This window comes from Otolemur garnettii, unplaced genomic scaffold (assembly GCF_000181295.1).
Source record: "Otolemur garnettii isolate 467f Iridium unplaced genomic scaffold, OtoGar3 scaffold00021, whole genome shotgun sequence".
NCBI classification, from domain to species: domain Eukaryota; kingdom Metazoa; phylum Chordata; class Mammalia; order Primates; family Galagidae; genus Otolemur; species Otolemur garnettii.
Window position 1 is genome coordinate 1,068,972 of NW_003852416.1, and position 20,551 is coordinate 1,089,522.

Genomic DNA, 20,551 nt, shown 5'->3' on the forward strand with positions numbered 1-20,551 from the left:
CAATTATCACGATGCTTTATTTTTTACTGAATATGAAAGAGGGAGACACCCCTGAAATCTTCACTCAGCCACAATCATCGTGTTTTCCTTTCGACCTGACTAGTTGGCTTTTCCTCATCATCTGTCTCCGCCAAAGCTGGTCCTTTTTCTCATCCTCCCTGTATAACCAGAGGGAGCATTAGGGGGTCCTTCTGCTTTTTCTTCCCTCTTTCACTTGATTCATCATAACTAAGTGTTTGGGGTAAGCCAGGTTCCATGTAAGATGTGACCTGTTGTGCTAGCTAGTGGCTCCAAGGTTTGGGGAGGGTCTGTATTTGCAATGTAATCGCCTTGTGTTCAGTAGGGTCTAGGTGTATAAGAGAAACAGAGGAAAGGGGGCAAATACCAGGCCCCCTAGCAAAACAAAGCTCCAGGAGATGAATTGACCTGGGGGAAATGTTACACGCCTCAGTTCTCCATATGCCTGCAGAGTGGGGTGCATTCCTGGGTCTTCCCAATGTTCCATCAGTAAAGCAGCTTTGGTGGAGGAGATGCTTGTTGGGAATATGGATAAAAGTGGGTTAAAAGCCTTTGAAGGGCCCACAGACATGTTGATGACAGAGCAAATACCACAGGGGATGCCACGCATGCCTTTACCTGGGGACTGAGCCTGTAATCAGATGTTTCCAGGATGGGTAGTTTCCAGGCATTTACGGGATAGTTTCTAGGAATTTATGAGGCTCCCTTTCATTCTGGGCTGGACCTGCCTTCCCTGCGACACAGGTGGCATCCAGTACGCTCAGGGCCCTGACCAGTGCTCCTCCCCCAGCACACCCCATGTCTCACCCAACTCTCAATGTGTCATTGTTCTCTTTTTGGTACAAGAGAAGTTGTTTTTTTTTTTTTTTTTTTTTTTTTTTTGCTCCTGTCATGAATTTTTTCCTCTTGATCTTTATTAATTTGCACCATCCTTACTGGTCTAAGACAGTCATTTTAGTTTATTATTTTCTTGAGCAAAAATTTTTTTTTCCTAGTACCAAAGAAGAAATTTTTTCCAGTCGTTTTCTAGTAACTGTGAATTTTTTGAGACTTTTTTATACACTTGGCACGGAGAAGAAGCACCTTTTGGGCGAGTGGGGAAGTGGTATCGTGTACCTCTCTGTTTCCTTTGACAGGGGTTCATCCCCTGTCCCGTGTGAGGGCTCAGACATCAAGCTGGGCACTTGGTCACCTGATCGCACCGCTTTGGTGCTCAGCATTTTATTCTATTTTTTCTTTGAGGTACAGTCTCACTTTGTCTCTCTGGGCAGAGCCGTGACATCATAGCTCATAACAACCTCAAACTCCTGCATTTTAGAGACCTTCCTGCCTCAGCATCTGAGTCGCTGGGACTACAGGCACCCACCACTATGGATCGCTCTTGCTCAGGTGGTCTCGGACTCCTGAGCTCAATCAATCCACCAGCCTTGGCCTCCCAGAATGCTAGGATTAGTGCCTGGCCTGATGCTTAGCATTTTAAATGAGACCAGCAGAGGCCGACCCAAAGAAGGGCATCTGTGTGAGCGTGTTGGTTCTTGGCTGGCTCTGCTGCACCACCAGTGGCCATTGTGAAGCATCTCTGTAGGTCATTATGAAAGTTTTGAGACAGACTGTGTTATGGTTTGTTATTTTATGTCCAAGAAATACTGTCACCAGCGTCCTTTCTGATTCACCCGTGCAGGTTTCAGTTTCTTACCACTGTTGCCGAGAGGGCTTCAGCTGTTTGTGTCCACGCAGACTTTTTGTGTCTTCATTTCTGCCTATCTCACAGCTTCCGTAATCACCCACTTTCCGTGTTCTCCACACATCATTAGGCGGTGGTGGTGGTGGTGGGTACAGGAAAAGTGCGGAGGGGACAGAGGGTGCCCGTTCAGGAGACACACAGTGTTGTGGGCCTTTTTGAGCCCAGTTTTCAGTGAATGCGTCAGGTTCTTTCTCCGGGCCCTGAAGCTTCCATGTGTTTGGATGGAGATCTGATCATCTGTGGTTGGCTCAGTCAGGCCAGATGAATTCATCTCCTGTGCAGCCTGTGGGTCTTACCAAGGGCTGCAGGGTATTTTTTTCTCAGACTTCGGTTTCACCCTCTGAGCTGCTGGTTCAGGTAGATGGAAAACCAGAGAAAAAAATCAAGGGCACTCAAGGACACCTGTAGTAACTGTACCTTCGAGGCAAACATCCCTGGGGATGCCGAGAATAGGAGGAAGATGAAGGGAGAAGAGCGTGTGTCCCCGTAGCCGGTGCTGGGGCCAGGGATTAAGGATTGGTAAACACACCAAATTCTGTGAAGGGACCTTCCGCTTTTAGGAGCTCATTTAACACCTGGCAGTGAGCATCGTGGTCTTGGAATAGTCTCTACACTTGCTCAATCAGGTGGTCTAATGAAGCCTCAGGTTCCAGGAAACTTTTGGGTTATCAGAGTGGTTGTGGAGGGCTTGACTTGATCCTGCCCTTTCACGTAGCCCCTCACCCCCCACTGCCCCCACTTTGCTGGTCTCCTTTCTCGTCTCTCAGCCTCCGTAAGACAGGCCAGCTTGACTCAGCTGACTTTGATTTTGGCTAATAGGATCTTCCATGTAGAACCAGCTGGGTGGGGACTGGCATGTCATTGCTTAGATAGGTTTGCTCACAGAGTCCCGGGCAGGAGCTATGGGGGTGCAGAGGCCTATTAAAGGAGAAAAAGTGTCTGATAAACTACCTCACCTAATGACCTAAATTTTGTTATAGAGGAAAAAGGGGCAACCTTGGAAATCCTTTTAAGTGTTTTTAGTCTCCAGCTGATGAAAGCCTTTTATTTGGCCATACTGGCTTGTGCTGGGCAAGGTGTATCCTGGGGTCATTATGAAAGTTTTGAAATACACAAAATTCAAGCAATGTAAAATCCATGTGGATGGAAACCAAGGAAGCCCTCCCGGGAACACGGATAAGCTGAGCACGGGTGAATCAGAAAGGGCACTGTCAGCTGTGTTTCTTGGAAGTGAAATAACGAACCATAACATAGTCTGTCTTGAAATTTTCGTAGTGATCTCCATATCATAGTGGATGTATGCAACACTGGGGCCTCGAGTTCTGGTTTGGGAAGATGGTCCACAGCTCAAGAGGCAGGGTCTAAGGGCGTTCGTCAGTCCTCAGGTTAAACACACCCGTATCAGTCATCCCTCCCTATAGCAACTTCTTGCCCTCCTGCTCTGTCTTCTGTGAGGTCCCCTCTAGTTGTCAAATTTAACTTAGTGTAAAGAAGTAACTCTGTTTCTTGGTGGCCCTTTAAAAAAAAAAAAAGAAAAAATCACATCCTTGCTTAATCTCCTGCACTGTGGAAATATATAGCTTTTAGTTAAAAGCTTGATTTATGGCACATGGTAAAGAGATTCCAGAAAGTGAGGAAGCTGAATGGGAGACCATAAAAATACAGGCTTAAAAAAAAAATGCTTGCCGAGATTTGGGAGTGGAAACCAGTTTGTTTACTTGGTGTTAGCATTGATTGTTTGTAAGTAACTTACTTATCACTGACAGCAGACTGTTTTCGGATTAGTTAGAAAGGAAACCCTAGAATTGAAGTTTCTAGGTAGGAATTGATGGATATGTGATCGGGAAGGTTATAATTTTGTACAATATCAAAGGTGGGCGGTAGGAATTCCCTGAGGGATCTGATTCGGAGAAAAGAAGCGCCCGTGAAACGTGGGGTCCCCTGGGGAAGTCGCCTGCCGGGGGTGGTGTCAGGCCAACACGTAGCTTCATCAAGCCCCTGACAAAGCTTCGGGCTCAGAGCAAGGGAGTGAAGAGAAAGCCAGTCATATTTCATAGTCCCAGAGGAGATTTTAAAAGCATAGTAAAAATGCATGGAGGTAAAATGAAGATATACCTCAGTAGGCAGAGTGATCAGATTCTGGAGTTTCTTATACCTTGGGTATTTTCTTACCCCCCCCTTTATGATTTTACAGAAGTATTTTCCAGATTTGCACATTTAACCTGTGCACTTCATCTGAACCAAATTCCCATAAGTAGTCCTTTTTATAAACTTGCTTTTAAAATTTTAATAATAATGACAGCAATATTGGTAATGATTTTCAGTTTATTTTATTTTCAAATAGAAAACCTGTGACATTAAAGTATTATTGAGAACGGATGCTCCGTTTGAGGAAAGGTATATATACGTGCAATTTTTTTTTTTTAGAGACAGAGTCTCAGTTTATCCCCCTCGGTAGAGTGCCGTGGCTTCACAGTTCACGGCAACCTCCAACTCCTGGGCTTAGGCAATTCTCTTGCCTCAGCCTCCTGAGCAGCTGGGACTACAGGCGCCCGCCACAATGGCCAGCTATTATTTGTTGCAATTCGGTCAGGGTCAGGTTCAAACACGCCACCCTCGGTATGTGGGGCCGGTGCCCTACCCACTGGGCCACAGGCACTGCCCAGAATTTTTTCTTTTTTGGTAATTGTTGTCATGGTTGTTTAGCAGGCACTGGCCAGGTTTGAACCCACCAGCCCCAGTGCATGTGGCTGGTGCTCTAACCACTGAGCATAGGTGCCGAGCCATACATGTGAACTTTTGCCACGATACAAAAGGATACAGAATCCTTTTGGGTCATAGGTTTGTGACAGACAGCAGTTAAATTCAGACTGCATGTCAGATATTTCTGTTGTGAAGCAACCTGGAAGCCAGATTTATCGTAGGACCTTCTTACCTGCTGTCTTGCGTCCTGCCGAGAGACACTGTCCCCTGACTCCTGGATTCTTTATTTCTTGGTTGCTGGAGTCCCAGCCCATGCTGGCTGTGAGCAGTGGACCTCCCCTTCTAAATCACGTGTGCCCCTTAGAGGTATACCCTTTTCCGCAGTCAACCCTTGTTGTCACTGGGTTTTTTCCTTGGTGCCCACAGTTTGACAGTACAGTCATCCTCAGTATCCATAGGGGATTTGGTTCTGGGACCTCTGAGGGTACTAAAATCCGTGGGTGCTCAAGTCCCTTTAAAAAAATAGTGTAGCATTTGCATATAACCCCCACACATCTTCTCACATACTCTAAATCATTTCTAGCTCACTTTTGACACCTAATATACTTAAGTGCTAAGTGAAATACTTGTTACACTGTGTTGTTTTTATTTGTATTTCTTATCGTGTATTGTATTTTTTGTTTGTTTGTTTTGAGACAGTCTCACCTTTTGCCCTTGGTAGAGTGCAGTGGCGTCATAACTCACAGCAATCTCAAACTCTTGGACTCAAGTGATCCTCTTGAGTAAGTCTCCTGAGTAGCTGGGACTACAGGCACCCCCATAATGCCTGGCTATTTTTAGAGACAGGGTCCTAGTCCAGCTCAGGCTGGTTTTGACCTCCTGAGCTCAGACAATCCACCCACCTCAGCCTCCCAGAATGCTAAGATTATAGGCATGAGCCACTGCACCCAGCCTTATGTTTTATTTTTAATATTTTTGATCTGTGGTTAGTCCAATCTGTGGATTCTGTGCGGTTTCTGTCTCCTTTTTGACAGATAAGGAAAATCAGGCTTTAGGAAAGTTAAGTGACATCTCGAAGCTTGTACAGTGAGTGCTGAAACTGGGCGTGGACCCAGACAGGCAGATTGTGCAGCCCCCACTGGTGCCCTTGGTTGAGGTGCAGCCCATGCAGTGTGGGGGTCTCCTCTCCCCCTGTCATGAACATTTAGCACAGGGTGGGCAGTGGCCAGGGTTGGCGCTTGGCTGTCACAGTCAGGGTTCCCCACGCTGAAGGATGCACAGATGCCACGGAAGCCAGCCTGGGAGCAGAGGGAGCCCGAAAGCAGCACCCTGTGATTTCTAAGCTGGTTGAGAAGTCAGTGTATTTCCAGCAGATGTGCTTCGTTTTCTTTCCCCCCTGTTCATGCCTCAGTTCAGATCCTTATTATTCTGAAAAATATTTTTGTTAAAGAAAGTACCACTTCTAAAACATAAAAGGAATTCATACACTTGGTAATAAAATCCAAATGGTCTAGAAAGTTCTGAAATAAAATATATGTTCTACCCCGTCTCCCAACCTTTAATCTTCCTCCCCAAAGGTGACCACTGCTAAGTCTCTTCCATATCCTTCCAGAAACTTTTCACATTCCTGTGTTCTCACACCTCACTGTGGGAAGGCTGCTTTCCCCGCATCCTGCAAGGTTGGCTGAGGAGGGCAGTGATTCTCGGGGACGAGGTACAGGAGCTTGGACCTGCCTCTGCCTGCCGAATGTCACGCTCATTCGGATCTCCGGCCCCAGCAGTTTCCCAGTGGGTTCCCCTCTCCATTCGTTGCTACACACTGTGCGCCCTGATGATGGACTTTGGGGAACTCCTGTGTCCAGTGATGAAAGGCTTTGCCACTGGCCTTGGAAAGAGAGTCCTGGCTGCAAAATCAGCAGGATCTCGGCCATATGGGGCCTGTAGTACCTCATTGCCAAGCCAACTTTTACTAGTTTGGCTGGAGCTTGCCAGTGATACAAGCTCAAGTTCCCACTGCAGTCAGTGGTGATCCTTGCCTGTATGTGTGGAACAACTTTCAGAAGATGTTTTTATTCTTGGAAATATCGTCCTCTTTCGGCATCCATGGCACATGGTCCTGATGAGTTAGGTGGACGGAAAGATTTGGGAGCGCTTGAACAAACCTGTTCTAATCTTCCCAACCCTCTTCTGTGGATGGAATGTTTATGTGGACAGTGGAACCTGGAAATCTCGATGTGCTCTGAAAACATTGGTTTCTGAAGTGTCCTACAGACTAGGTCAGCTCAAACTGCAGTAAGGTTGGACACCAGGTGGATGTGAACTCCGTGGAGGGGACTTTGAAGTTGCCTCTTTCACCCAAGTGGGGTTTGGGCCTCGCCTGTGACATCCGTGGGGAGCAGGTGGATTCCACAGTAGCTCCATTTACCGTCTTGTCTTTTCCTGCTCACTTCCTCCATTGGCCAGTACAATTTGAGTGTAAGGCTCGTAGCTACCAAATTAACTCCCCCTCCTGCCAAAAGACTGCTCAGAAATGCACTTACATACATTGTAAAAGATAATGGAAATTCCATGTGAAAAATGGTCTACTTCTTGATTTTAATACTGAAAACAACTCTCTACTCCTAAAATGATCCCCCTATCCCTCCATTCTCAAGTGTCCAGCCTGCATTAAGAGCACTCTCGGTTTACAAAAGAGAGAATCAAATCTTTCCAAATGGGATGTTCCTGAGCATTATAGGTCCTCTGGTTCCCTGTGGGAAGGTTCCAGAACCTACCTTGTGGAAGTTCATCCCAACTAAATTTGTTCATCTGGTGTCAGTCTTTGCCAGCTTGATTTAAAATTTGTAAGCGCAGCTGGGGAGAGCTGGCCACGTGTGGTTATGCAGGGGGCAGACCCCAAGGTGGCCTGGTGGGCTGCTTAGATGGGTCATATTTAACCTTACATCCCAATTCTCTTGGGCCAAAGTCTCGTTCACAGTGTTGAAGCAGCTAAGATTAGTGTAGTAATCCTGACAAGTAGGCTTCAAGTGAGCACTGCCTGAATTGTTCTTCACAGAAGCCAGCCAAGGGAAGACAATATATTTAAGAAATCCTCATTTGATCAGGCACAGACTAAAATGAATCTGGATAAATGAGAAAATGACTTGGTGGGAGAGGAGGGGTGATCATGAATATAGATGTATTGCTTTCTGTTGTCACCTCTACCTGCATGTCCAGTACACGGGCTTCTGAAGCTGAGGTGACAGGAGACAGCCCATTTTCACTGAATGGACCGGCATCAGCGTGTTTCCAGGGCTGGGGAGAGACACAGTTGGCCCCCAGTGCCAAGGTCTTGGGTCACATCCCACATCCATGTCCTAGAGCTCTACCCTTGAGATTCTGTTTTACGTTTCAAAAGACAGGAAAGATGAAAGCTCTGGCTTCCTAAATGTTTTCCTGAAATCTCACAAGCACACGGCATGGATCCATGATCTGAGCAGGTCCAAGAGGAGGCTGATTATCTGGAAGCTCCAGTGCAGGTACAGGTGTGAGGGAAAAGGCGATGATGAAGGCGGCGAGGGCCGTCCCTGTGGCCTCCAGGGACTACTTGCAGAAATTAAGACAGAAGGAAGACTCATGTTTGGATCAGACATGATAAAAAATTTTATTTGCAAACCTGATCTGAGGAACATATAACTTGGATGGAGTCTAATACTGCATAGAGAGGGGATGAAGGAATAGGAATCCTGAGGATTTCTCGTTTTAGTTCACAACTTCCGCCAGCTCCCTCCCTCTTCCTTTCTAAGAGCTGATGTTCTGGCTGGGTAAGGCCCGACCGCCAGCCTTCTCCCGTGGGGCCAGGATTACATCTGCTCTTTGCATTTTGTATCCAGGTCTCTGCTGAGTCCAGCTCCTCCATGAATTCCAACACCCCACTGGTGAGGATAACCACGCGCCTCTCCTCCACAGCGGACACCCCCATGCTGGCCGGGGTCTCTGAGTATGAACTGCCAGAGGACCCAAAATGGGAGTTTCCAAGGGACAAGTGAGTACTTGTACTGGGCCTATCCTGGAATGGCGACTTAGCTATAAATGAGGGTAGTAGATTAATACTTTCTTTTTATGACCTTTAACTACCCAGGTCTTGTTCTGATGATGGCAACACGAGTAAGGTTATATTTCTAAATAACCGACTCCTGGAAAATAATAAAATGGAGTTTTTATTTGTTTATTTGTATTTTAAATAGCACCTGTAAAGCAGAGATCTAAACCACTGTCTGGTCCCCAAAGAAGACGGCATTTGGTTATCATTTTTGTAAGTTTCTAGGCAATTCAGGCCCTGTCAAATGGAATAAACATAGAATTATCCAATTTAAAAAACAGATCTGATGTCCTAACTTTTGGGTACTAGAACACGACTGTGCTATAGCTCATTTCTGGGAAGAAATTAGATGTAGAATATAAATTATCTTAAGGCTCTGTACCTAGTGTTGCCATTTTGCTAATGGTGATTAATGTGATGTTCTAAAAAACTTCAGATGCGATACTTTATGCCTAATTTCTGTGGTCCACAGTATTTTAATTATTGGATGATATGGAGGTGTTACCATCAGATTAAGCTTAGTGAAACCTCGGGCACCAGGAGTTTGACGAAGGTGTGGTTGAGAGCTGTGTATCTCCTGGCTTGACATCCATGTGCCTGGGGCTCTGTTGGGTAGGATTTGAGTCCTGGCTCTGCCAGCCAGGGGCTGTGCACCCTTGATGAGTCACCTGATTCTCTGAACTTTACTCTTGCAAAATGATTGTTGTGATGCTCACCTTCTAGGACTGAGCATGATTCTTGGCTCATGAAAATTTCCCTTCATGTCTTGATAACCTGGGAGCTCTGAACTGCAAACCCCAGCAAGATCATTGTCATAGGCACAGAGTCAGTGGTAGCCCTGGTCCTCTAGGCAGGGACCAGCCCCCAGACCCACCTTGAGGTATGGTCATCGAGGGGCTGTCTTCTTGTTTCTGGGGCACTTTTTGTAGTTATTAGAATCTGAACAACCTGACTGTATTTGTGCAGCAAACATACTAGAATAAGTTCTCGCCTTGCTTGTAAACTCACGGTTGTCTTGAAGTTTGCAGTTTCCCCCTGAGGTTATGTTAGAGAAGTCCCTGATACACCCTTCGGGTTATGACTTTGATTCACGCGACTTCACATCAGTTTTATTTCCCAAGAGCCAATTTAGAGACACTAATATGTCCTGTAAGCTATGGCGGAATAATTGTGTGGACATTCGTTAGTTCTAGTGGTAATAGAAGTAATTCCCAGTTTGTGTACTGCAGTGAAAAGATCATTCATTCATGTTTGTTGGACATTTACTGGTGAGGCATCAGGGAAAAGAAAAAGAATGATTCCTTTACCTGTAGGATGTGGAGAGAGAAAGGGGTATTTCTGGTGAACGCCGCCAGCACTCCACTTTGGGTGTGATTATGTAAGTGGCGGATTCATGTGCACATTCCTGTGTGTATATGATTGAATTGGGAAATCGTGATCAAATTTTAAGAAATTGTAGGCTTGGGTTCAGTTTTTGCCACCTGTGACAGACACTATAGTCAACAGTAGGAGTCTGTGTGTGCTGAACTGTTAGCCCCCACCCAAGGGTACCCTGAGTGTGGAAAATCTGAGTGCTAAACGTTTCAAAACACTATTTAGCACAAAGGTAGGTGGAACAGATTTCCAATGAATGAAGGCTATTTAGAAGCAGTTTATTAGATCGGAGGCAGAAGTTATACAAAGAAAGGATTGTTGTGCTTCTAGTAGCAGAGCAGTGGGACGTAAATTAGCCATTTTTCCAATGCAAATGTTTATTTTCTGCCAAGATGTTAAATTTAATTTCGGTTCTGGGTAGAAACAAGATGACCTCAGCATAGCATACACTGCCCTCAGCCTTTAAGCTGAACTTTTGCAGAGCATTGGACACTTAACTGTACATACTGTTTGCTGATGGCAGCCCAGTCCTTTGCAATATGATGCTTAAGTTGAAAAACTACTACACTCATGTATCCTAAAGACTTCTCCCTTGGGCCAATTTCTGGATATTTAGCTGTTCATGTGATGTACACAGAAATCTATACTTAGAAATTTATTTGTTGTGTTCACTCTGGATTTTCTTCATTGTTAATTTTATGTAGTCATAAGGACTTAAAAAGAAACTTATACTAAAAAAAAATTCCCCTAATTTATTCAAATTTTCTTTTTTCTTTAGAGAAAAATTAGAGATTCCTTGAAATACTTTTAAGATTCACATCCTGTAACTTGGCAAGGAATGTGACCGTAAAATCCATTGGTATTGAATAATAGTAATTTTCAAGCCACTGCTTTACAGGGACAAAAAAATAAGAACGCCCCTTAACATTTTTCTTTCAGCCATGCTAAATGACAAATATTTAATTGGCTCAAGATCAAAAGCTCCTCGTTGGCACTCAGGAAAGCTGACCACCTCTCTAGCAAGGATACCTTCCGTAAAGAAAATAAATCGAGAATACAAATGTGAAATTTAATAGCCGTTCCACCAGTAATTGACATTCTCCAAAACGTCACTAAGAAAATACTCCAGCGCGTGTGTACCCTAAGTCTCATTAGTTCCATATGATAACTACTCCACGCTTTTGCAAGCCGCTGAAAGATTTTTATATTTAGTTCTGGAATTTCCCTCCCTGCACCCCTTCACCAGATGCTTTGTGCTAATCCCCTATTTACACATCTAGGCTGACGCTGGGCAAACCCCTGGGGGAAGGCTGCTTTGGGCAAGTGGTCATGGCAGAAGCGGTGGGAATCGATAAAGATAAGCCCAAGGAGGCGGTCACCGTGGCCGTGAAGATGCTGAAAGGTGAGTGGGAAGGTGGAGGGGAGACACTCTTATCAAGAATGTCCCTTTTGTGGCCTGTGAACTCTGTCATGCCAGGGGGTCAGAGGGCACATAGTTGACCTGGAGGTTGAGAAGGGATCAGTATAAATCAGCATCTTGGACAGACTATTTATCTTGAGCTGTGTGTACTTATCAAAAAAGAAAAGCCGGTTTTGCTGGAAAGTGGTGCCTTCTGCGTGGAGCTCTTCTTTCCTGCCTTCTAAATGGCTGTGATTCTTCATTTTCTCGTATTTTTATGTGCTGAGAAAATACCAGCTCTCATGTGATTGGATTTAGATGGGGGCTAGTATGTGAGATTTGAGAGCCAAGCCCTAGCTCCTAATAAAGGGACGTTGGCATTTTTGGAGGAGGGTGGCGGGCGCTTAGGGTGAAGAACACCTTCTCTTTTGCATGAGGAGCAGAGTAAAAATGACACTGGTCTGGGAGAGTCACTTGGAAGCTGAAAAGGAGCTAACAAGATTGGCTGATTCAGAGGCTCCCGGGACACGTAAACAGTTACCCTGAGATGGAAACGTCCGGTGCCGGTGGTGGGAGTCCGAGCATTTCTGCAATAACCTTCCAACCCTGCGTCCTAGAAGCTTAAAGAACTTTTAACCATTAACTTATTCCTCCCACAGTACTCTTTTATGAGAAGAGTTATAGGGAACGGTCACATTATAAATCCTCTTGTAGGGATCTCAGCAAGGAGATGGGGAGGTGAGTGTTTCCTGCGTTGCCAGGCAGAGAAGCCCGGCCTTTAGAAGTGGCCTTTGCTTCCTTTTGTGGGTTCTCATGGGATGGTCATCAAGTCCTTCCCTCTGGGGAAAAAGCAGATGGGAAATAGTCAAAAAGCTGTTGATTTTTAAAGCTATTGATCTGAATGGCTTTCGTGGAAAACTAGGGTGTTTTGAGATGACCCCCCACCTTGGGGCTTGATGTCAGGAGGAAAACTGTGTTTCCTCACAGCGGCATCACCCACAGAGGCAGCCCCTGGCCTCGCATCTCCTTCAGCAGACCTGGTTTGTTACAGGGCTCAGGTTATGTGGGATAGTGCAGAGAAAGTTCTGGAAGTTCCGTTTCTCTGGTTAGGCCAAGTTTGGCAGCCTTTGTTTTTAGCATGTAGAAGGACATTAGCCCCCAAGCCCTTGTAGCATGTCCTTTTTTACAACCGTTGGGTGGCTAAGGACCTGGGGAAGAGGCCACCCTGTGCCAGGGGTCCACCAGGGTGTCTCCTCCCCACCTGTGGCGGGAGGGTCCTTCTTGGGGGGTCACTTGGCGCACACAGTCACTCGTATGGCTCTTCCTTTCTGTCTTTGCCGCATGGTTTCTGTCCCTGCCCCTATGTCATTTTTGTAAAGTCAGCTCGTTTTTCTGTATTAGGAGGGCAGGTGGAAAGGAGTCCTGCCACTTCTCAGAAGCTTGCTGTGAGCCCACGCAGGACGGTCTGTGCTATTCATGCTTCAGGTTACAGAGCTGAGGTTTATGAAACTTAATTTTGAAGGTGGGGATTGCATCCCCCTGTGAGAAGCCTCTGGAGTTGCAGCCCTTCACCTGCTAAGAATGTACATGCGTGCACATTTAGGGGCCATTAGAGGGTACCCCCCCAAATCCATCTGTAAAGGCTCTAGGGTTGCTAAGGGTAGGACGAGGAATGCTTGGTGTGGAGAAAGTCTGCAGCGATTGGCAATGTCCCTATCCTTATTCGCTCTCCATGTCCTCAGAGTTGTCCTTCAGTACCTTTTAGGTACCAGGAAGTTTGTTAAAGTTTTCTGAGACACCTCAGCCATGGCGGGGGATGGGATTATTTCACTGATGGGGAAGACACTTTCACCTTCATGACACTCCCTGGAAGAGAATTGGTCTTCACATCAGAGGCGTGTGTTCTTGACCTGACTGTCGATTCACTCAGTCCCAGTGAGCCCAGACACAGCAAGCCAGTTCCCCTCACAGCCTTTGGCCCTGCTCTGATAAAAGAAGACAGATGGCTTGGAAAGTCTTTTCTGGTTCTCAGATTCAATTTCATGCTGTTTTAACTAAGCTTTGGGCCGCCCGTGATGTCAAGGATACACAGTGATTTGTGATGTACCTAACGTTTGCAGATGATGCCACAGAGAAGGACCTTTCTGATCTGGTATCAGAGATGGAGATGATGAAGATGATTGGGAAACACAAAAATATCATAAATCTTCTTGGAGCCTGTACTCAGGATGGTGAGTAGGAAGAAAAATGCTTTGATCTAAATGCTTTGCCATTTACTGTTAGAATCCTTTTGGAAACAGTTGGGCTTTTGGGTCCTGCTTCCAGAGTACCTCCAGTGCATGTTTAAAGTTCTCTTTCAAATACCCTTAAGAAGACGTTTCCAGCCACGAACATAAAGGGGACTCTGTGACTGCACCTGGGGGGCTGGGAGAGAGGTGGGTGTAGGGCCCTATTGCTGTAGGGTCCTAACCTGTAGAGTGTTTTGGAAAAGGCAGTCTCCTTACGTTTTTGTTCTGTAAGTGCTAAGAGAAATTTCTCAAAGTACAATTCTCCGTTTTGGTCGAAAAGTTCTGAGGGGTTGAGGAATCCACATGTCGCTGTGGACGACAGATGGCTGAGCTCCCTCAGGAGGAGAGCAGGTAGGAAGGAATGGGTGATCTGCCTTAGAGAGACGGCGGCTTCTCCGGGGGTGGGCTTCCCGGCACTTCAGGAGTCAATGTGTCAGTAATTAATAAGCTTGAACATGCCTGTCTTTGACTTCACAGTTTCTCTTTTAGAGGAGTTGGCAAACTTTTTCTGTAAAGGGTGACTATAGCTATTTTAGACGCCTGTGGACCTTGCCGTTTCTGTCACCACTACTCATTTCTGCCATAGTAGTGAGAGAGTGGCCCCAGAAGTACAGAAATGAATGCATCTGGCTGGGTGCCAAGAAAACTTAATTACCCGAACAGGCAGTAGGCAGGGTTTGGCCTGCAGGCTAGAGTTTGCCAACTCTCTAGTCTACACCGTGGAGAAGTTATTGTACATGTGTACGAGGAAACATGGACAGAAATGTTTGTAATGGCCCAGCCCTGGCAGCAAATGCCCACGAGTACAGGGGATGGATGAAGACAGTACGGTGGACTTACGTCAGGATGTAGGTAGCTGTGGAAGGGAATGATGGAGGCGCACTTTGATCAGCCTAACTGGGTTCCAAGAGGAGAATGCATAAGGAGAAAAGGTTGCAAGGCTCTGCTTTTATTATTCATTTGTGTAATTACAGATGATATCTACTATATGTAGATTAGTTAGAATGAACTGGAAAGATGTACTGGAGGGAGCAAATTTCTGATAGTCACTGCTTTCCAAGGGGGGTAAGGGAGAGAATGGAAGTGATGGGGGAGGACACTTCAGCTGTGTCTTTAATTCTTAAGCCTTTGGAAGCTGTTGTGACCAAAAGTTAATCACCCTTTTGGATAGGTGCAGGCGTCCTCAAACAATGGCCTGCAGGCCACATGCAGCCCACCTAGGACATTTATCCGGCCTGCTGGGTGTTTTTGCTGCCGCTGCCTGTCCTGCTTAGCAGCTGACTCATCCTGGGACCCACAGTCCAGCCCTCCAACGGTCTGAGGGACAGTGAACTGGCCCCCTGTTTAAAAAGTTTGAGGACCCCTGGGTTAGGGTGCAGGTGCTCTGTTTGTATGCATGCTTTTCTGTATGTTAAAACTTAAGCAAACAACGAAAAGCATGGATTGAGTCATAATAACTAAAAAATGCTTTGCTGAGTTGCTCAGGGCAGATCTGGGATTCTCTCTGAAGAGGGCTTCTGTTCCCCCATCAGGGCCTCTGTACGTTATAGTTGAGTATGCCTCGAAAGGCAACCTCCGTGAATACCTCCGCGCCCGGAGGCCACCCGGGATGGAGTACTCCTATGACATCAACCGCGTTCCCGAGGAGCAGATGACCTTCAAGGACTTGGTGTCATGCACCTACCAGCTGGCCAGAGGCATGGAGTATTTGGCTTCCCAAAAGGTGAGTCCTTCACATTTGACTGAGTTGGGGAGAGTCCAATTAAAAATGTCTTTGAAGAAAACAGGCACTTTGGAAGTGCTCATTGGCTAGATCAAGCCCTTGCACGTCTCGTATGACCTGGAGAATACTGATTGCATTACTCACATTCGGGTTTAATGAACTCTTTAAAGCCAGAGCAGCCTCGGGAATCTATAATGACACTGCAGAGATGAGCAGGAACAACATCTCTACCCTGGGACAGGGCAAGGTTTGACTCTACTGGGAATTCAGTGCTGTAGGCGGAGAAGGGCTTGCTGTACACTCAAGGTGTGCCCTGTTTTTCTGACACACACACATATATACATATATATATATATATATATATATTTTTTTTTTTTTTGGCTTCATTTGTTTTGTGGTTATTCGGCTTTTAGACATAGACTCTGGGTGTTGTGTTTAGGGTTTTAAGTTTGATATGGCATTATATAATACAAGAAGAAAGATCAAACAAAGAGGTATTTGAGTAACATCGAGTCCTGGATATCTGCGTTTATTTTGATTCATTTGGCAGGTGACCCTCTGTGGTTACAAGTTGGCCAGGTCCCCCGAGGTGAATTGCCTACATTCCATGCATGCCACTTACCATGGAACTTTAAACATTTGAGTTATTCTAAAAGCAGTTAGACAGGTGCCCAGATGTCCTTGGGGGCCTTCCAGATGACCCAAGACACCCTTCCTTAGCCCCTCACTCAGGGAGGGGAGCTCAGAGCTCCCTCTGAGCAGGGGCAGGCTTGGCTCCCACCTGCTGTGGGGCTTCTTCCAGCATCAGGAGTTCCTCAGGCCCCCACAGAGCTGAAAGCCTTTGGTAGCTGTGGGTCCTCTGTCACCTGGGCTGCTTGAAGGGTCACAAACTCAAGTCTCCACAGAGGCCATGCCAGTCACGTGAGGGAGTGGGGAGGCCTGTACAGTCATGCAGAGATCCCCAGGACAGCTACACCTCAGCCCTGCTGTCTGGTCACGTAGGAACATGGCCCAGAGCTACTACATATTCTGGGTTGTTTATTTTTTATTTATTTACTTTTTAAAAAACTTTTCAACAGAATCCAGGCTTTAAGACTTTTTCTATTTTTTTTTCCTTGTAAAATTTCCCAACGTCTATGGGCTTTAGGAAACTAACCAAGCAGTTCTGAGCCCTGTGATTGCATGTGTGTGCACAGGGGAGCTGCCAATCAAAAGTCTTTGGCATCCAGAAACAACCAGAAAGCCCCAGAATGTGGGACACTGGACAAGATACTGCTTCAAAGTGTCAGCATTTTGAAATACAAAAAATCCTGGGAGAGTTCTGAATGACAGGAGGCTGACCCAGCAACTACTAAACATGAAAATGTGACCCTGGGCTTGGTCCTGGGGGGGTGGAGGGGGCAGCTCTTACAAAGGACATTGGTGGACAGTTGGAATTTGAATATGGGCTGTATAACACTACCAGAACAGTGCCGTAGCAATGTGTGATGGGGGTGGTGGTGGTAGTATCGTGTTAAGGTAGGAGAGAGAAGCTAAAGAACTAGGAGGTAAAACATCAGTGATAGCAACAACTCACTCTTAAATGGTTGAGTCATGAATCATGTGTATGGGGTGTGTGTGGAGGAGGAAGAGAGAGACAGGCTCCCTAAGCAGCAGATCCTACAAGTGTGACTACTGCTGCACTATTCCACTTGTCTTGTAGCTGTGGGGTACTCCCAGGGAAGACTGGGAGAGCAGCCTGTTTGAGCTGCCTGTGTGGACCCACTGGTCTTCTGTGCCCTCTAACTCCTGCTGTCTCCCCACTGTGGAATGGAATGTGGTAGGGGTGCTGGCCTGGCCATATTCTTCAATCCTGCAACAGCAGGTATTCCTAGGGTACCCAGATGCCTTGCGCTGTGGGTCAGGCTTCTTGACCTCTCATGGCAGAGACATGGGTGATAGTAGGAGAGACTTACAGTAAATGTGGGAATGAAAATAAGCTACAGAGGAAACAAAGAGTGGGATGAGGCCCGGCTGAGTTGGGGCCTTAAAGACCTAGGCAAGGACCTTGGACTTTGCCATCACTGCTGTGGGAAGCCATTGACTGAGGGAGGATAATTGCATCAGGCCTGTGCTTTAAAGGTGCCTTTCCATGCTGCTTGCTTGGCCATGGGAAGCCCAAGTCCCCGTCAAGATGGCAGTCTGGGCTAGGCCGCAGGTTTACTGAGGCCAAAGATACCTGCAGAAACCATGGGGTTGGTGTTGGATAGCTAATGGATTGATGAGGTAAGGGGGAGAGGAAGTCAGATCAAGAATGACTTCTGGATTTCCTGCTTGAGGAATTGGGTGGTGGTGAAGCTTCCCAAGACAAAGAAGGGTTGGGCGTGGTGGTTCACGCCTGTAATCCTAGCACTCTGGGAGGCTGAGGTGGGTGAATTGCCTGAGCTCACAGGTTTGAGACCACCCATCTCTAAAAATAGTCTGGTGGTGTGGCGGGCGCCTGTAGTGCCAGCTATTTGGGAGGCTGAGGCAAGAGGATTGCTTAAGAATTTGAGGTTGCGGCCCGGCACCTGTGGCTCAAGTGGCTAAGGCGCCAGTCACATACAACTAAGGTGGCGGGTTCGAATCCAGCCCGGACCTGCCAAACAACAACGACGGCTGCACCAAAAAATAGCCGGGCATTGTGGCAGGCACCTGTGGTCCCAGCTACTTGGGAGGCTGGGGCAAGAGACTCACTTCAGCCCAGGAGTTGGAGGTTACTGTGAGCTGTGAAGCCACAGCACTCTACCCAGGGGGATAGCTTGAGGCTCTGTCTCAAAAAAAAAAAAAAAAGAATTTGAGGTTGCTGTGAGCTGTGAAGCCACTACACTCTACCAAGGGCAACAAAGTGTCAACAAAAAAAAAAAAAAAAGAAAAGAAAAAAGATGAAGAAGGATTTGGAATTGGGGTTATGGATGTTCATGGAAAATCCAGAGCTCATCTTGAACGTATCTGGGAGTCATTCAAGGGAAAACGTCAGCCAAGAAGCTGCGGGCTGAGACTCCACTCCGAGGGGCAGGCTAAACAGCTGGAGGCCAGCATGGGCAGGTGTCACATCAAGCCATGGAAAGGACAGGTCATCTGATGAGAAGCTTAGAAGAGGGAAAGCAAAAACCAGAAGTCAGACCCTGAGAAAACTCTCAGGTCCAGAGATGGGCTAAAAATGCACGAAATAAGTAGCAGTGGAGGCTGAGAGGGTGGCCCCAGCCTCTCTCGGACCAAGGCAGAACTAGTGAGATTCCCCAGGCTGGAGCTTTGTAACCCTGTGTGGGCTTGTTGCCTCTACTTGGCAGAAGAGCCCCAGGGAAGAGAGACATTGCATGGCCTTAGGGCAGTATGTGGTTCTAACTTTCCTTGCTGAAGGCCACTGGCAACTAAGGATCTAGCCTGGGTTTTAAACTAGTGTTAGATGATGACTTTAAGAATGGTCCCCTTGGGAGGAACCTGTCTCCAAAATTGGAGGGCTGCTGCCTCAAGGAGAATGAAGAACAAGGGAAAAGGTCAGATCCTGTGATGGGAATCACAGAGATGGGCTTCCATAGGGAGAGGGCAGAGATCCATCCAGTGCGCTGTCACCGATGTCGTGTGGTTGTGACATTGGCTCCGTAGCTACCAGCTGGGCCAGGCTCTTGGCTCAGCACTGGGTGTGGTGCAGTGTCTAACCTCAAGCAGCTTTCAGTAGGGAGGGTTAGAAAGGGGGTGTGGACAGACAAGTAAAGAAATTCTGTGGTGTATACAGTGATGCAGTTAGGCTGTGGAGCATTTGAGCTTTATCCAGTTTATAAAATCCTTGCTATTTTTAGCTCACAGGACACTGATTTTTGTTTTTTAACCAAATCCAAAACCCAATTGCACCTCGAAGTGATAAACCCGAGCAGATTCTTTTTAAAAGAAGCCCCGGCTTCCCCGTGTGTAAGATGGCTGTGATAATCCCCAGCTCCCAGGTTGCCGTGGGAATTCAGCGCGATCAGCCGTCCGGAGCACCCGCCACCTGTCTGCATCCTGGGGCATTGGTCTTTTCTCCCTTAGCCACCCATTGACCTTCGCCCATGGGGAAATGGGATACCAAACTGTGCCGGAGCCCTCCTCGTGTACAACAGTTCGCTGTCCTGGGGAGCAGCTGAGATTTCTGTGGAGGATGGGGACTCGGCTTGCCTTTCATTGTTTTCTTTTTCTTGGGTATTGGTTCCAAGTCTCTTCTCGTTCAGCCCAGGGGGTGGGCTTTGGTGTTTCCCAGGGTCCTGGGCTGAGGGACGTTCTGTGCTAGATTCTGGCTCCTGCTGAGCAGACGGTGGAGGTGGCCTTCAGCGGCGTCTCTGTCCAAGCTGAGCCCTGGTGCGTGGTCAGAGCTCAGTGCGTGGGAAGCCACATTCTTCCGACCACACAGCTTTCCAGACACACAGCGCTCATGTCGGCAGGAACACACCACCGGGAGAGTTTGGCCCGGGGCTTGGAAGTTCAATTTGAAGAGGCCTCCAAAGCTGGGAACACTGCTCAGCCCCAGCCAGTCTGCAGGCGGCTTCTGGGAGCTCTCACGTTTCCTGCTTCCAGTGTAGCCAGGAACAGGCGTGCTCACAGGGCCCTCCCGCTTCCCTTGTGCTGAGTGGAGCCCATCCAGCAGGCATAGAGGCCTATGGATGCGAGGAAGAGTTGGAGGTATGGGCAGAATAAAGGCTGACAATCCCTAATCTGCATTTCAGGCAGTGTTTGCCTTGCTTCTTTTTTAACTGGCCATTTCTTGGAGTGTCTAAGACCAGCCCCATTTCAGCTTTATTGCCTGGATTCATAAGACTCTGTGCTTTATGGTAGCTAACCTTGTTCAGTAATCTGTGTAAAAGCTTTTGGTGGTGATGTTTGTTTGTTTCTGTCTCTTCCCCACAGAGGGGGTGATGACTTGGGACCCTAATCAGGCATCATGATGAAATCTGGGTTTATTAACGTAGAGCCAAAATGCAGCAGATTGCAAAAGCATTATCATTTGTTGAAAGGAAAAACAAGGGTCATCATGCCTAGATCTCTTTGAGACCAAAGAGTACTAGGTCTTAAATTAGCTGTTCTGTCGTAGACATTTCAGCATTTAGTCCCACGTATGTGACAGACACAGGCTGCGGCCTCTGTGCAGGCCAAGTGTGCTAGGCTGGACTGAGAATGTGGATAGACGTGGACTGGCCATGATGGAGGCCAGCAGAGGACCTGCCCAGTT

At 47.0% G+C, this 20,551-nt stretch overlaps 1 protein-coding gene across 12 annotated transcripts in view; it reads left to right on the top strand.

The window, feature by feature from the left end:
- FGFR2 (fibroblast growth factor receptor 2) overlaps nucleotides 1-20,551 on the top strand; it is a 108,318-nt gene that overhangs the window by 77,312 nt on the left and 10,455 nt on the right. For all 12 annotated transcript variants that reach the window (XM_023511647.1, XM_023511649.1, XM_023511648.1 and 9 more), the window contains 4 exons: nucleotides 8,338-8,489; nucleotides 11,201-11,322; nucleotides 13,440-13,550; nucleotides 15,140-15,330. In XM_023511647.1, the coding sequence (XP_023367415.1) occupies nucleotides 8,338-8,489; nucleotides 11,201-11,322; nucleotides 13,440-13,550; nucleotides 15,140-15,330 (576 nt within the window). The remainder of the gene's footprint in view (nucleotides 1-8,337; nucleotides 8,490-11,200; nucleotides 11,323-13,439; nucleotides 13,551-15,139; nucleotides 15,331-20,551) is intronic.